The sequence below is a fragment of the Lissotriton vulgaris genome, chromosome 4_1 (genome assembly GCF_964263255.1).
Source record: "Lissotriton vulgaris chromosome 4_1, aLisVul1.2, whole genome shotgun sequence".
In the NCBI taxonomy this organism is placed as follows: Eukaryota; Metazoa; Chordata; class Amphibia; order Caudata; family Salamandridae; genus Lissotriton; species Lissotriton vulgaris.
This window is the reverse complement of record NC_141691.1, coordinates 115,691,758-115,709,159: the sequence shown is the minus strand read 5'-3', so window position 1 is coordinate 115,709,159 and position 17,402 is coordinate 115,691,758. Positions and strand designations below refer to the sequence as shown.

Below are 17,402 nucleotides of genomic sequence, written 5' to 3'. Positions count from 1 at the left end.
TTGATGTGCTTATGTAACGTGTTCATTTAGAAATGCACAGTAAATAGTGTTTTAATATATGCATATTCAAGAGGCCTAGTGCCATTTCTTATGGTGGCTGATCGAAGCCTGCAACAAATTAGCACCTCCCAAAACCTCCCACCGGACTAGAAAACGCCCATCAGCCCCCTGGTTCTCTGAGCCGCTCAGACTTCAGCACCAGTACTGCAGAAACCTTGAACGGCAGTGGCGCAGTAACTTTAACACATATGACAAGATTAGTTACAAAAGCGCTCTCACTAACTATAAAAAACTCATAAAATCAGAAAAAACCAAATACTATACAAGCCAAATTAATGAGGCGAAAAACTCCTCAGGGAAACTATTTCAAGTAGTAACCTACCTGTCCAACCCATCTGTTCCTCAGTCAGAAGGGTCCCAAGCCCTTTCTGATGCATTAGCCAAATTTTTCGAGGACAAGGTTAGAGCCATTTTTAACACATTTACACCTGAGGTAGCGACCATTCCCTCTCATTCCACAGCTGACACTGGCCCCTCATTCGCAGGTTTTGAACCTACCTCCTGTGAATTCATTCAACCACTGATTGCTCGAACCAAATCCGGCTCACCTTTGGACCCTTGCCCTCCAAATATCCTCAACCTCATCTCGGAGGTCATTGCCCCTCCCCTAACCACCATCTGCAATGCAATGTTTGAATCCGGTGTATACCCCCCGCAGTGGAAAAAAGCAATAATCAAACCGCTGCTAAAAAAACCTAGTCTAGACCCTCTCCTTCCTGCTAGTTATAGGCCCATTGCCTGTCTCCCATTCCCTGCAAAGATCTTTGAAAAGATCATGAATATCCAGTTGTCAAATTACATTCATCACAATAATCTACTGGACGACACCCAATTTGGGTTCCGACAGGGCCACGGAACAGAGACGGCACTGCTGAAAGCAGCAGATGAGATTAGGTCTACGATGGATAATGGAGGAGCCGCAGTTCTAGTACTCCTGGACCTATCTGCGGCCTTCGACACGGTCGACCATGCCACCTTGATCGACCGCGTCGAAGCCATAGGAATCACTAGCAAAGCAAAAAACCTCCTGGCCTCATTCCTGTCAAACCGTCCACAAACAATGAAACTAGGCAATTTCACATCCCAGACCTTCTCCTTGCCATGTGGAGTACCACAGGGATCCTCGCTAAGTCCGACACTATTTAATATCTATGTGTCGGACCTGGCGAGGGTCATAAAATCCTGTGGAATCTCCCTCACTACCTACGCTGACGACACCCAATTGGTGTTGTCGATATACAATGACGGAATCTCAGTAGCAGCCAATTTCCAAATGGGAATGAAGGCAATAAGCTCCTGGATGTCATCCAACTGTCTTAAACTCAACTCTGATAAGACAGAAGTGATGACATTCGGGAGGCTTCAACCCACCTGGTCCCCTCAATGGTGGCCTCACCAGATGGGACAACCGCCAGAACCTGTGACGAAGGTACGCAACTTGGGCGTTATCTTCGATAACAAATTGACATTCCAGCAACATGTCAATGCTGTGGTTTCCTCTTCCTTCCACGTACTAAAAAGGATAAAAAAACTAATCCCATACCTTCCGCCACATGCAGGTAAAACCTTGGTCAGTACATTAGTATTCTCCAAAACTGATTACTGCAACGCATTGCTACTCAATACACAACAAAAGGTTCTTAATAAACTGCAAACTATCCAGAATGCTGCCGCCAGAACACTGCTATCTATCCCTAGATTTGCATCGGTTTCCCCCTACATCCGACAATTACATTGGCTACCGGTGAGGAGCCGCATCAAGTTTAAGGCTTTATGCATTGCATATAAGGCTATTCACGACCAAGGACCCCTATTCTTAAGAAGAGCCTTCCGACCGCTTGAACATACTAGAACTCTGCGGTCATCCTCAGCGCACCTACTCATGGTCCCCCGTACAAGAAGGGCCAACTGGGGCGACAAACGCTTTGCTGTGGCCACAGCCATACTGTGGAACGCACTTCCCCTAAACATCAAGTGCGCTCCGACCCTTCTTAACTTTAGAAAACAACTAAAGACATGGTTGTTCCCTGCCTAATTCCCCCCCTCCTCCGGAGAGTTCTGCAACTACAGCGCCGAGACACCCCAGGGTATTTGCGCGCTCTAAAAATCGCCAAAAATAAATAAATAAATAAATTTATGCAGGCCTGAAATGTATTTTTCCTGCAAGCTCTTGCATTAGATTTAAGAGTTAAATTTCATGTGCATGTAGGATTTGTTCTTTCTCACGTTTCAGTTGCAGGTGGAGAATTCATCCTTGTTAGCTAGAATAATGTGTTTGTTTTAGGATTTAGGCTTAGGGATAAGAGGATACAGTGAGCGCTGATACTGATAATGGAGAATTGTTGCACTTTCTCATTGAAGCAAGCTTGGTAATCAAGGTCATCTTGCCAAGGTCTGGGAGCATAGCTGCTTAGAGGAAATACACCTACGAGGTGGCTTGGATGGATGGTGTGATACCGCAATGCAACTTGGGATACTACCTAAAAGAATTGATGCACTGAAGTTGAGGAAAGTGTCTGGGGGATTTCTGCTTTACCATGAGAGAGAACATCCTAAAACGAGATCTGTAGCTTCATGCTACCTGACCCATCTGATAAGAAGAGACTTCTTAGGAAGACTTTACAAGCTGACACCATATGGAATCTTGCCCGGGGTAATACTAGGGATGTCACGGTAGTAGTAGTGTAGGGACAGGCTAATGGTCTATTCCCACGAAATGCCAAAGAAGGGAAACCTTGATATTAGTGCCGTCATCTTTTGTATCTTGGTTCTCGAACTGATAATCTTGTGCATATTGAACAGCCTTCATCTCATCCATAGGTTTGGCTTTGTGTTAGTTCCGAAGTATTTTTACACCCTCACTTTGAGGTGTTTGTATGTCCAACTGTTCTTGGCTCTGTAATACATTTACTAAACTTAACTGGGAGTCTGCGGTTCTTCGGAATCAGAATATATCGGAACTGCAATGATTGATAAGCTAACAATTTCACCCCCCCCCCTACGCTTACATGCTGAGAAAAAGAGCCATTAGCCTCAGGTTCCAGAGCAGATCTAGAACGTGGAACCCGGCTCCATCATCTGAATTTATAAGACTCTCAAGCAACCCTGCTCCATCACCATTCTTGCTAGAGAAGAACTTTTCATGTAAGTCAGTCTCCTAGGACCATGATTACAACTTGACCCTCCTCAGCAAGCACTTTAAACAGTCACTACTACATGCTGTGCTGTAATAATAGAATTACTGCTACTCCTAGCATGAATAACAATCCTGGGTCGGGTATGAGTAAGCCTCCCAGGGGCCCTCTGTTGCTACAGGTCGCTGCGGAGTGTGGCTGCGAGTCCACAAACCACAAATCCAGCCTGCTTCCCACCAGAACCCCTCATTAGGGTGAGCAGGCCTCCCAGTTTTTCACCAGGTGTCCCGGCAGATTTCAGAAATTTAGCTCATGCCCCGGATTTTAAAGAGGGACGACAGAACATGGCAGGAGGTGCTTTTTTTTGTTTTATAAAGCAGAGATAGTTAGCAGTTGTTTCAAGAAAGCAATTTCCTTAACAGGCAAGCTACACGGCTTAAAATAGCATGTTATGTATGTTCTTACTGCCTGTTCTATAATTTTCTGCTGGTGAGCGCTGCCATTCAGTGCTCCGAAGTCACTGCGACGAAGACTGTGAGCTATCCTCATTTCACCTGTTGTACAATATGACAGAGGCAGCAGTATTTACTTCCAGCAGGCTGCCAGGGCTGGTGTCCTGGTAAAGCTCTCTTGCTGAACGAGCTACCGCTGATCATGTGTTGTCAATTGTATTTGGAAAAACAACTGCAGCTTTCTGGGTTTAAAGGACGATAAGTCGGGTTCACATTTAGGAAGAGTCGAAGCCTCGCCAGCCGTGAGCTCGAGCTTGCTGTACCACGCGCTGGGGCTTGCACAGAGCCTTGCGGCGGGAGACGCACTCCTCTCCTCGCTACCTGGCGAATAAACAAACTCTCTGGAGGCTCTAGACCTTCACGCAATGTGGAGAATCTACTGCTTGAACCTCCCACTTTCAAGGAGAGAACAATGGCCCAATCCTTCTCAGGCAACGCAGTGAGAATCTGGAACTCCTTTCCGCCTCAGCTCCGGACCACCGCCTCCTCCCAGGCCTTCAAAAGGGACCTCAAAGTTCTCCTCCTCCAGAGACACCTCCAAAAGTAATTCATGTCCTCGTGTTATTTGGAGGAAGACTTCCCACTACTGATAAATTCTACTTTCCATGACCATGGAAGTGCCTTCCCAGTGTATTCCTGGGGTTGGAGTGTCTGCCTTTTTGCAGTATTTTCCATGTACTTGTGTTTGGTGCCATTTTGTAACATGCACACACCACTTTGCCCTTGTAACACACGGTTTGCTACCTCTCACATGTTTTTACCTTTGATACTTGCACAAGTGCCACCTTTGCCTACGTACGCTTGTTCTTGTGCCTGAGTTATTATATACTTATTGCAGTATTATACCTCAAATTACACTTTGTTTCCTCTTATAACTGCACACTTGTCACTTTTTCCTCGTGTGCACTTTTTACAACCTCATGTTTTTGGTTGCTCACCATTTTTTCTACCTCATGTATTTTGTTTGCTCACAATTGTCACTATTACCTTTACTACCTCATGTATTTTTGGTTGCTCACAATTTTTACTACCTCATGTATTTTGTTTGCTCACAATTGTCACTTTTACCTTATGTAACGTAACGTATGCTTTTGTAATCTGTTATTTTGTAATGTTTCTCATTATGTTTCATTTCTGTTCCTTTTGTGAAGCGCTCTGACACCTTCGGGTAAAGTCCGCGCTATATAAAAATGCATAAATAAATAAATAAATAAAACAAAACCAGACTTCACTGCAAGTGTTGTGCACAGGCACAGCTGTGCTCTCAATGAGCTCACCCTGCACTGACCCCTCGGCCCACAGAGCTCGCTTCCCGGACGATGACTCCATCCGTAGGCAGCCTGGCCACATCTACAAGGAAGTATTGTGCACTGGCAACGCTTAATCCGAAGGTCTGATGTAATACAGCATTAATACACACAGCCCAGGCTTAAACCTCTTGTTGTGCTCTGACTCCTCTATTTACACTCACAGCAGAAACAAATAACGATATCTAATCCTAGGTACAAAGGAGCGTGGGGAGTGGCTGACTTACTGCCAGCCGGTAAACAAATAACTAATGTGGAGGGTACGTGATAAACATCCTGTGTATTGCCGAGTGAAGCCGCTGCAGCTGCCCGCTGGCACCACCCCCCCAGCCCCCCCCCCCCCCAGGCAGAGAAACCAAGCGCGCATGCGCGCTGGCTCCCCTACCTCAGGGGCCAAACGGGGACATGGCGATGAACATGCACAGTGCAAAATGGTCAAAGTGCACACATATCTGGTGGTCCTGTGAGATTGATCGAAGGCGCTACGGTAGCGCCGGGGATGGAGGAGCGCCTCCTAGCAGTAGGAGGCCTGGTGACAGTCTGGCAGCTGCAGAAGAGCCGCCGCAGTGATCTAAGGATTAGGAGAGAGAAGGGCCACCACGAGCTGCACTAATTCATGCCCCTCACAACCATCACAGCAGGGCACAAGTCCTAAAAAAAAGAAGTGGGGCGCTGACGTCATGACCGGAAGTGACGTCACGAAAAAAGGCTTGCACTCAGTTGCAGTTTGTGGTTATCTAGCTCTCGGAAAAATAATTGGGGGGACGCCGTCCACCCGCGTGGTACCCCGACTCGAGCCCTACATTACAGGAAATGTAGACATCAGCGACATGCCGTGGGCTGGTCCCAGACACCCTGGGCAACCCAGCAACGAGCCGCAAGCCTTAAGAGGGTCTGCCCAATTTGGCCAATAGCTAAAGTGGATGATATGCAGCCCCTTTCTTTATAGTTATGTGTATGTTGAGTGCAGTGATAGAAATAGGAGCGGTCAATTGTTGCATCTAAAAATGGCCACCCAGCAGGCCTGGGGTATACAGCCAACATGATCCATATGAAGCAATGAGGGCATTTCTTGAGATGGAAACTTACAGTTGACTCCACATCTTCTAAACTCAGAAATTGCCTATAGCAAGGCCTCTCTGAGACTAGAAACCAAAAATATACATACAAACTACCACTGCAGCAAAACATGGGGCAGCTCTTTCTGTGCGACAATCGTAGCATTGCAGGAAGCGGTATAAAAATGACCAGCTTTCCTCATTTGCGCTAATCACATTCCCTTTCCTTTCACGAAACAATATTTGTCCAATTTACGCGTGCCACTCGGGGCTCTCAAATCAGGGCCTTTCTCTTTAGTACTAGCGTACAGCTCTCTGGCACTGTTTGTTTGCTTTAGTGATGTCAATCACTGCAGTCACATACAATGTTTACTTTGCTAGTACAGTCAGTGTCTACATATTTAGGTACCAGGGGGACTTGTGATTTAATAAGCCTCGCTTGCTCATTTCACCTGAGGCGGAAGCCGGGTGTGAGTGACTACATAGCGCTGATGACTAGCGGTTTTAACTGTTTGTTGCTGCATATGTTTTTAACTTGTGAATTTTATGTTATTTACGAGTGGGAGTGTGTTGCCATGTTTGCATAGCCTTCTAAGCGGACTACTAGCTTCTCTACACTTCTGCTCTATCCTCCGCACTTTGCATCACCAGGCACCTGAGGCGGAAGCCGGGTGACCTTAGAGCTCTTCTTATTTTAAAGCACTTCATTCTTACCTGCTCCCATTTCGCGCCGCGCTAACCTATTGGCAGCCTCCCAGCCCCCTAGTCGGCACATAGAGGTGCTGAGGGAATCCCGGGGGATGCGCTGACGCGCATTTGGTGGCGGCCATCTTGGGGGTAGGCTGTTGCATGGGGGGCAGTCTAGTGGTGCAGCCTCGCACCGGACGGCCAGGGACGCCATAAAAGTAAGTGTCCTCCCCTCCGCGCAGCGGACGCGCGCTGCGGAAGCGCCTAAGGAGCGCCGAAGGAAAGCCCGTCTGCGCCCGTCAGCGTCCCGGAGGCGCTCGGGCGCAGACCTCTCTTGCCAGGGCTCTCCTCAGGATGACTTCTTTTTCTAGGGATGAGCTCCTGGCGCTAAGACACGTCAATGGTTCCTGTAATGCAGTCTTTCCTGAACCATCCCGGCTGATCAACAAATGCTCCGCCTGTGGCTGGCAACCTGGTGATCGCCGCATCGCCTCTCTAACCCCACCGTCCCCCAGCACCAGATGCATGCTACTTAATACTAGATCTTTAAGTAAGCATGCAGTCGATATTTACACCCTTCTGTCAGACTCCAGTCCGCAATGCCTTTTCTTGACTGAGACCTGGCTAGGGGAGGGCGCGGGACCGGACATTGCCTGCGCCATTCCCCGAGTTATGTGATCTACAGGAAAGACAGAAGCAAGGGAAAGGGGGTGGTGTAGCCATGATCATTGACAGGACCATTGTATGCTCTATTATTCCAGTTGATAACATCACCGGTTGTGAAGTTCTTGCCTTTTCCCTTTCCTTATCCCCTCACCAATTTTGTATCGGTATGCTGATCTACAGACCCCCTGGCCCTATCGGCACCTTCTTTGAAAAACTTCACGCACTTATTTCTTCATTATGCCTTAGAGCGGACCACTGTCTGTTGTTGGGCGACTTCAATATCCATATGGATAAGGAGGACGACCCAGACAACCTTAAACTTAAAGATATTACCTCTACCCTCCAGCTCCTACCCTATCTTGGACTCCCTACCCACTGTAAAGGGCATATTTTAGATCAAATCTTTTCCGCTGTCCCTATTGTCCTCACCTCCCTTGCATTATGGTCAGACCACTTCTTAGCGGCCTTTGAGATCCCTTCTATTATCAGGAAAGCTGCCCATGGCCACTGGCGCGATGCGCTTCCGTCCAGGGCCTTTGAGAATATTACTCCAGCTATGCTGGCCAAATCACTCGAGACTCACCCCTGCCCACTGACAGGCTCGCTCTCTACTGACCTTGATCTCTTTCAGGATTGGCTGATGAAACAACTGATCATCCTTGCCCCCCGGTTCCTCCCAAGCCACGTTCAGTGAGATCTTCTGCCCCTTGGTTCTCCCCGGTGTTAGCCGCTAAACGCCAACAATGCAAACAAGCAGAACGGACCTGGCGTAAATTTTATGACACCAGCGCCAAAGATACCTATAGGGAACTGATTAGGGATTACCATCATGAGATTGCAGCTTGCAAAAAATCCTATCTAGCTAGCAAAATTGAGGGTGCTTCCAACTCTTGCAAATAAATTTTCAAAATAGTTAAGGATTTTATCTCTCCCCCTTGGGTCACTCCCAAACTGACCCACTCAGAGTCATGGATTATCGAACTGGCCAATTTCTTCACCAATAAAATCAGAACTATTCAGGCCTCTTTTGGAACTATTACCCAGGATTCCTCCCCCTTGTCAAGTCTTTCTGACCCCTTTCAGACTTCATCCACTCCCTCCCTTTGGAGTTTCCCCCCATTATCCCTTCAGTCCTCTCTTGACCTCCTTTCCAAACTAAAGTCAGGCTCCCCTCTTGACCCGTGCCCCGCAAAATTTTTGGCACGTATGGCCCCTACTCTCAATCACATCATCAACCCTATTCTTAACCTTTTACTTAACACAGGCGTTGTACCTCAAGCATGGAAGCAGGCCCTCATCCTCCCCCTTTTGAAGAAGGCTAACTTGTCACCGGAGCTTCATCCCAACTACAGACCCATCTCCCTTCTGCCAGCATTGGCGAAAGTGGCCGAAAAACATGTTCACTCCACCCTGTCCCTTTTTTTGGAGTCCCATGACATCTTGCATAAATCCCAATCTGGTTTCCACTCCAACTTGAGCACAGAAACTGCTTTGCTCGAGGTCACGGAGACGATTAGAGAGACCCTGGACGGAGGAGGAAAAGCTATGCTGGTGATGCTAGACCTATCAGCGGCTTTTGACACCGTCCCCCATGACCGCCTCCTATTTAGACTCTGGGAGATAGGTCTAAGGGGGACGGTGTTCATTTGGTTCAGGTCCTTCCTCACTGGCCGGCAGCAAACGATCTGTGCTCCACCTTTCTCTGCCGCTATGCCGCCTCTGGAGGTCGGAGTGCCGCAGGGCTCAATATTGAGCCCTTCACTCTTTAACATCTATATGACCCCTTTGGCGGTGCTTGCGGTGAGTTCAGGAGCCCGGATCGTTTCGTATGCGGACGATACTCAACTCCTGTTCACCTGTGACAAGGGACAGGACTTTGACGGGGCTTCCATCTGGGGTTGCCTTGGATGACTTTGACGGGGCTTCCACCTGGGGTTGCCTTGGGGCTGTGTTTGACTGGTTCAGTCGGCACAGTCTCAAGTGCAACTCCGACAAATCCGAGGTTCTTTTCTTTGGCTGCCCCGCCGACCCTAAATGGAAAGACTGGTGGCCGGCAGCCATGTTTCCCCCTACTGGAGACTCGGGAGTTGCTAAAAACCTGGGCATTCAGATTGATAACGGTCTCTCCTTTAGGGCCCAAGTCTCAGGTCTAGTCGGCAAATGCTTTGCCATTTTAAAAATGCTGAGGAAGTTCCTGCCGCTCTTGTCCTTGGAACATAGGAAGATCACTGTCCAGGCCCTGATTGGCTCCAGGCTGGACTATTCCAACGTTCTGTACCTCGGTCTGCCTGAATACCTCCTTTCACGTCTGCAGGTGGTTCAGAACTCAGCGGCCCGTGCCATCTTCGGCCTCCCCAGGAGAGCTAGGGCCAGTGAGCTTCTGAAGACTCTCCACTGGCTCCCCATGAAGAAGCGTATCATCTTTAAGACCCTGACCATTGCATTTAAAGCCTTGCATGGTATAGGTGCCGGCTATCTTCAGAAATGGGTCCGCTTCTACTCTCCAGCCAGATCCCTGCGCTCCTCCTCACAAGCCAAGGCAGCGATTCCCAGGATCCGGCGTGCCCGCAGTGGGGGGCGCTCTTTCAAACTCCTTGCCCCACAGTTATGGAATGATCTCCCTTTCTCCTTGAGATCCAGCTCCAATCTTCTGGCCTTTAGAAAAGACCTGAAGACATCTCTCTTCCTGCAATAAACGCCGCCTGTGCTTCTTTGTTTTCTGTCACCCATCCGTTTTTTTTCCATTCTCTGACCTTGCTGAGGCTCTTGCAGCGCCGTGACACTCCTCGGAGTAGCCGTGCGCTATAGAAGCACCCCATTAACATTAACATTAGCAATGACAATTTTTGTAGTTTGGCTGACCTGTTTCTACAATCCATTTTTAAGGCAAGCCTACTCGTCATATTGTGGGCTTACCAGAAACACACGGGTGCTTGGAGCTCACCAATTGCTTACGGTATTTGGCTTCCCCGTCACTCCTTTGGTAGCTTCTTATTCGATGGTTTGCCTTGTCAATCTTGTGCCTGTCCCACCCCTGGAGCATTGTCAATTAACTTGTGTCCTTCCACTGCTCACTTTTAGGTACATATTTTCTTCTTTTTTTTGTCTTAAGCACTTCACGAGAGTGAATATGTCTTCCAGGTGTCTTACTAGTGTGCTTTGATTTTCTCCTCCGTGTTGCACTTTATTGCCTGTGTGCTTCTCACCCTCCCACTGAACGTTTCTCTCTTTCCTATTGCTTCTCCTCCCCACACCAGTTGTTCTGCTCGACCGCACTAGTGCTTTAATTCAGAAAAAAACAAAAACATGTTTACTGCGAGTGTGTCTTTTTCTAGGATATCATGGACATGGAACCACACTGAGCTGTGGGGACTGGGTCTTCTGGGCCTGGCTGCTAGCTGGCCCTGTGCTTGTCAAAAGCATGTGCGGAGCTATTGCGTCTTAAGCATGGGCGCGAGGCAGATGCACACTTGTTGCGAGGAAGAGTGGGGCTCAGGTCTGCACATTTTCATGGATTGAAGAGGGGAAGGGAGTGAGATTCCAAACAGTGCAAATGGACAGAGCACAATATATTCTTTCCCATCCGCGCAAGCACCAGAAGGGACACAGGGAAGAATGCAAACTTTACTCATTCGGAACATCAGAACTGTAACTGGGGTTTGAGGTGGGGGAGGAGGTGTTTGTTGAGAAAATACTTTATAAACCTACTACATCACTAATCTTGCCCGTCCCAAGCAATAGTGACTAATGTGATCTCTGAGCCAGGCAGGTTAGGCTTTTGTAGTGGATCATGGTGGGACGAGGAGAAGCTGGCATCACATGTGCTTCGGTCTATGGGATGCAGAATACGAACGGTGACCCAGCATGCTGTGGCAGGCAATGAAGAGGGTACTGCATAGATGGAAGCATTCATTCCACTGTGCAGCTTGCTCCTGTGCGGGTATCGGGGGGCTGCAGGAAGAAGCTGGTTGAATGCTGGGACCTTTTAAGGATCCAGATGCCCGAGGAAAAAGTCATGGTTGTGAATGACCTGGCGAAATTGGGACAGCGATGAGGGTGAGGGTGATTTGTCACACTCTTCGTCTAGCTCCCTCTACAGGTCTTTCTATCATTTCACTGGTGTATCAGACAGAGAAGAAAAATCCTGTTGTGGAACAGTCAGACTGTCTGTGGAGAAGTGTGGCTCACTGGTTAGAGTAGGCATACCCTGAAGCAGAGGTCAGACCCGGGACCAGGGTTCAATTCCCGACGCGGCAGGGTCTGAGGCCAAGTGTCCACGGACTCGATAATTCTCACTTCGGTGCCTACTCGAATCACGGGTTCACACTCTGCAACTCTGGGCAATAGCTTGCGTAATCTCCACTACGGCCCCCCGCGGCGGGATGCCTGGCTTTCACCTTGGGGATGCCCAGTACGGGTTATCTCACAGGGAAAAAGCCAGGACGGGTTCCCAATGCAAGCGCCGAGATGCCCAAGGGTAAGTCGAGCGCTATATAAGAACACACATACATACATACTGCTGGTGGTGGTTCTCCTCTATCAGCCTATGGTCTGATCAATGCCTAGTTTCTTCATCATCTTTTTGTCATGTTTCCTCTCCTCTGATGAGCATGAGGGAGAGGAGTCTCCGGAGGCATAGCGGATTATGGAGAGGTTTGGTTGTGGTGGTCTCAGGTGTCTGAGCTTCATAAGTGATCACGAAAGGAGGCCTAACATATTACTTACACCCAAATGTATGAAACAGACGTGGCTTGGCATGTCCGGCTGTAGATTGTGGCCTTTTTGCTCCCTACTCCCTCTGCCCTCACTGGTAGTCCTGGAATGATAGTATCTTTCATTTGTCTCTAGATGTTGTGTATGTGGTGGGAGTGTAAGAGGGGATAGGATTGCAAGAGGTTGGAAGGGGAAGACAAGGTGGATGGCTCCTTCTGGCCGACCGACCTGTCAACGGTTGTATGATAGAAGCATGCATGGTTAAATCACGCGTGCTTCTGCCACGCAGCCCAAACCACAAATGCGTCTTAACCATGCATTCCTTTACCAAGCAATTTCGTGGTAAAGGGGTATGTGTGGCTAAGGTCGCCACTACCCTGCCCCCCTCCCCGACTGCATCCCCACCCCTGCCCTGTTCCTAAAATCCTGCCCATTTACTAACACTACCCCAAAACCCTGCCCTGACTCTACCCAGTCCCCTACCCCTGTCCTAAGGCCTAAAACTCTGCCCCTTTACCTACGCTACCCCCAACACCCCATGTCCCTTAAACAACCCCAACCCCTTCCACTGCCCGAAACCAACACACACAACCCCAGCCCTAAAAACGAACATGACTACCCCTTTCCCTCCCACTGCCCTAAGGCCTAAAACCCTCCCCCTTTACTTGCACTAGTCCGCCACCCCACCCCCACGCTGCCCTTTAAACTACCCAAACCCCTTCCACTGCCCTGAAACCTACCCACTCCCCCCAACCCCACTCACCTCACTACAGCAACTTCCGTCTTCCGTCTTGCCAGCAGCTACACCGTGCGCTGCCGTAACCCCGCATTTGCATGGTTTAGGCATATGCATGGTTAAATCAAGTGTGGTGTCGCTTGTTTAGTGCGAAGACCCGTCGTTAAGACCGTGGTGTTCTGACTTTTCCCCCCTGCCAACCCCCTTGGTGTGGCTGATGTCCTCTTTTGTCCCAAGTTTTACCCTCATTCTGACTCATTCACTAAATTTCTGTAGTCCTTTAGACCACTCACCAGAGTTGGTGCGGTATTTAGATGATGCACTAACCTCTCAAACCTTTTTAATCTCTTACACATGCCCATCTGAACACAATGTTTTCTATTTGACCATACTCTGTGCTGGCTGCATACCGGTCTCTGCCAGATTCTCTCACCCACTTCCTTATCAACACAGAGGTGGTTGACACCTACCCTGACTGATAGAAGATGGAATTTGGCCACCCTAGCAGACTATGTGCGCTACAAGCAGGAAAAAACAAAACAAACTTGGTTTTTATGCTGCATATGCCATGCAGGGGATCATTTGAGAACAATTTTGGGAAAAGCAAGGTCTGCATTGTTTCTCGGAATTCACAATGCCGTTTATAGGCCCTATTATTCCACAGTGTGCATGTATATCCTGAGAAGGGGTTTCCACCAATACAGGCCTTTTGAAAATAGGGTACTTTCGGGAGCAAAAGCCTTCTCTCTCCGAGTTTTCACACTTTATGAAGCCGAGTTTAGATTGCAAGAAGGTTGATCTAATTTCATGGACTGTCTGGTGTGCCGTGCACAGCACCTTATGATGAATCCCTGGTACCGCGTGCAGCATGGCGAAGGGTATTCTGTTTGGGTGTAGGACTTGTTTGGCGGCTGCATTCTCAATTTATTGCAGCTTATGGATTCATTTTTAATAAGTCTGATGTAGAGATTATTGGCATATTCTAGATGCTCCATCACAAGGGCTACTGATGACCATCTTGTTAGAAAGGTGTAAGCAAGGGAACAGGTGTTCCTTTGTTGACTTGGGTTTGAAGTAATACGTTGAAGTCCATGAACATACAAATGATTATCCTCCATTGAAGTGGATAGCAGCTGCCCCTTTTCCAATGACCAAGAGGATATGGGATTTGTTTTTGCTGAGATACACTGGTCAGTACTTAAGGTGTAGAGGAATTAAGTTTGAGACGGTTCATCATCCACCGTGCCACTGATAGAAGGAATTTGCGAGCCTGGATGTCTTGAATTCTGATGCGTGTTCGTGTTTTAAGATGCATTAAGTGTCATCAGCAAGGGTTGTAGTAGGCGAGGTTCAAAGATTTCACAAGATCCGGATGGGGCGATAGGTACACAATGAACTGGAGAGGCCCACTGTTGAGCCCTGACGGAAGCGTCCAACAGGTAAAGAGCAAAGTGTCGAAACGAGGTTTGCGTTCTATTGTTAAGTAAGCATTTTGTCCAGCTGAGGGCGGTGAAACACAAATATCGTAAGATCTAATCTTTGAGCAAATAGTTGGACGTCTATCATGTCAAATGTGGAGAAGAAGTCGTTTTCAAGTTTATCAAGTTTTTCAATAAAGTGTTTTACTATGGCATTACAGAATATTTATGCATGTTTATGCTTGCTGATGGGCTGGACAGGTTAATGTAGTCATCTACTGTTTGTAAGAGCTCCGTGATTGTATGCAGCTTCAAAAATGTGTTAAGTGCACTGGGATCTTTCGGATTTTTTAAAGGAGGTTCTCTAAGTGCCTTGGTGGCATCTTTTTATTGTTGAGGTTGTATGATTGATTTGTCCACAGTCTTTTGAGACATCCGGTGCCTCCTTTCCAATGTTATGTTTCTTAGCTAAACCAATTCCCTGTCCATCTGGGTGAGGACTGCAGCCTTGTTTTAATCAGGTCTCTGGTAGATATATTTAAACCCCTTTAACCACTGACTGGACTGATTTATGGACAATCCTGAAGAATGAATGTCATAAGTTTTCTAAGGAGTTTAGATGGAAAATGTTCCAGAGCCTACTGGCTATGGCTGTATTAGGGTCTTTAGAAATAGGATTGGTATTTGGAAGTTGTGATTGAAATGACCACAATGTGGTGGTTGTTCCAAGTAGAGGGATTACATCCATGTTAGATGAGGCCTCGCATAATGCTGGTTGTTGAGACCAGATCATGAGATCTTCCGGGATACACGACTTGGCTGATCTATTAGAACATCCTCAATTGAGCCCAGCAGAGCAGCTGTGAAGGCTCAGTTTTATTCGGTAGGTAGATAGTTGTGGAGAAAGTTGTGGACAGCGAACAGCGAACAAGGAATGAAGGCACTGAAGTTGTAATGTTGGATGTTAGTTGAGTATTTGTGGGGACAACTGATAACCCTCTTTTGATTTAGGTTTGTCAGTTTCTAAAAAGTGTTAAGCCCTGATGAGGGATTGCCTCCTGGAGTATGGGTGCAGTAGTATCACCTAGAATACAGGATGAAGAGAAGGTCCCATTTGACATCAGCTTGATGGTCACTGATAATCCATTCTGGTTTTGCACTCTGACCTGGATTCTTTTAGCACTGAAGATAGGTGATTTCAGCATGAGCTACGATTTCTCCTCTGGCAGGGGTGGAAGGTAGTCACCGAGACTTGTGTAGGTTGGCTCAAAGTTTATTATCTCCGGGGATTAGCCTTCTGCTTAATCTGGGTAGCTTGGCAGGAAGATTATATTACACACTTTTTACTTACTGGTGTCATGCAGCAACTTGCTTCTACAACTGTTGTATGTATGATGTATGTGTTCTGTTAATTCCTCTGATAGATACAGTTATGAGTCAAGCTCGGGAGCATGCGTACAGTTCAGTGTTAATGAAGGAACGGTTGTGCTCATCAGTACTTTGGTTTGCAGAGGTGAGGCTGATCATTTTGGTGAGGTTTAAAGATCACTCTGGCTGAAGTAGCAGTAGAAGCGGGGAGCAAGGACTGGAGAGACGTTCAACAAATTGCTCCAGTATCCCCGGCTTTGTGGGGTTTGCTAGAATCAAAGATGCATATGCACTATGCGTGCCCTGAGGGAAGTGTGTATGGGGCTGGTTGAGGGTTCAGTCTGGCATTGTAGGCAGATGTTAGAGGGGTAAGTGGTGCAGGCTGGTGATAAAAAGGGGTGAAGGAAAGGGCAAAGTATGAGTAAGAGCAAAGGGCTGCACATGAAGTTGTATCGATTAGTGCCCAGATATACATGTTATGACGGGCATTGTGGTCAGGCTATGAGTAAGGAGAGGAGAAAAAAAATTATCAAGGTTATGGGGGCTTTTCATGGTAGACAGAGCACACGATGGTGGTAAATGATAGATGGGAGAAGTGTTTGGTTGTAGAGGCAAATGGGGTATTGGCTAATGGTGGAAGGAGATGCCGTAGAAAACTATGAAGAGATAGGAGTGTTAGGTCACAGCAAGGAACTGGGGATTGTTGGAAAGACATGTGGCAAATTTCTATCTCCTCTTTGTTGGGTTTATGCTTTTAAATGGAGTAAATATAAATCTGTTGCACTGTCTGCATAATTATCTATTTTTAAATTGGAAGCAGTTGCTTTCTTAGTTACTAATAATATTTGATTTGATTGTGTTAAGGCAAGGAGTCTGCATTGAGTGACTAAGTTTGGATACCAATTTGGCCTGAATGATGTGTTGAATCTTGTACTAGTAAATTCAAGCATATGTTTCTAGAGCCAGTTAGGAGCCCCCCTGAAGCAGAGTCTCCAAGCCACACCTCTTGGGCTCAAACTCCTAAGGAGGAAGACCTCTCTAATTGGCCTCATGAAGCACCCCTAATGACATTGCCTGGATCATCAGCCTCCACCCTTACAGACAGACACAAGCACAACATTAAAACATGCTCCAATGTGCAGGAATATGGGGATTATCCCAAAAAACAGACTTGGAATGAACACAAAAGAATGTATTTAACTCACATGGGTTGGACATGAGTTTTCAATGTCAGATACCACAGGGTGCCAGTTGAAAAGGTCATGAATAACAGGACTCCTGTCGCCATTGTGCCTGTGAAAAGAAGAAACCTATGTTATAGAATTGAAGCAGAAGATTCATTGTAAAAGACACAACCTAGCCTAGATGCACTTAACATCTATGTGCTGATATAAGACCAGCACTTCTCAGAACAATATACAACAGAGAGAACATGAGTATCAGTATACCAGAGATTTGTACGAAGAATTTGGTTGCACAAGGGCATAATGCACACCATTTCCTGAAGTGTTCAAGTACACTCCATAGATGACTTGGGTTTATTTCCCCAGGAAAAGTCCTTCTGAGCCACATTTGAAGCAGAGCTGGGCAGGAGGTGATGGCTCTATTACTGCAGACTCCTCCCTCAGAGCTCTTGGAACGCTGGCTCTCCCAGCTAAATCTGGGTGTCTCTGGCACCCTCAATGTGATCAATCAATCAATCAATCATAACACTTGTATAGCGCACTACTCACCCGGAAGGGT

General features: G+C 47.3%; 1 protein-coding gene across 10 annotated transcripts in view; it reads right to left on the bottom strand.

The window, feature by feature from the left end:
* The window catches only part of ST3GAL4 (ST3 beta-galactoside alpha-2,3-sialyltransferase 4), a 558,945-nt gene that overhangs the window by 298,741 nt on the left and 242,802 nt on the right, over positions 1-17,402 (bottom strand). For all 10 annotated transcript variants that reach the window (XM_086918360.1, XM_086918364.1, XM_086918362.1 and 7 more), the window contains one exon: positions 16,865-16,952. In XM_086918360.1, the coding sequence (XP_086774486.1) occupies positions 16,865-16,952 (88 nt within the window). The remainder of the gene's footprint in view (positions 1-16,864; positions 16,953-17,402) is intronic.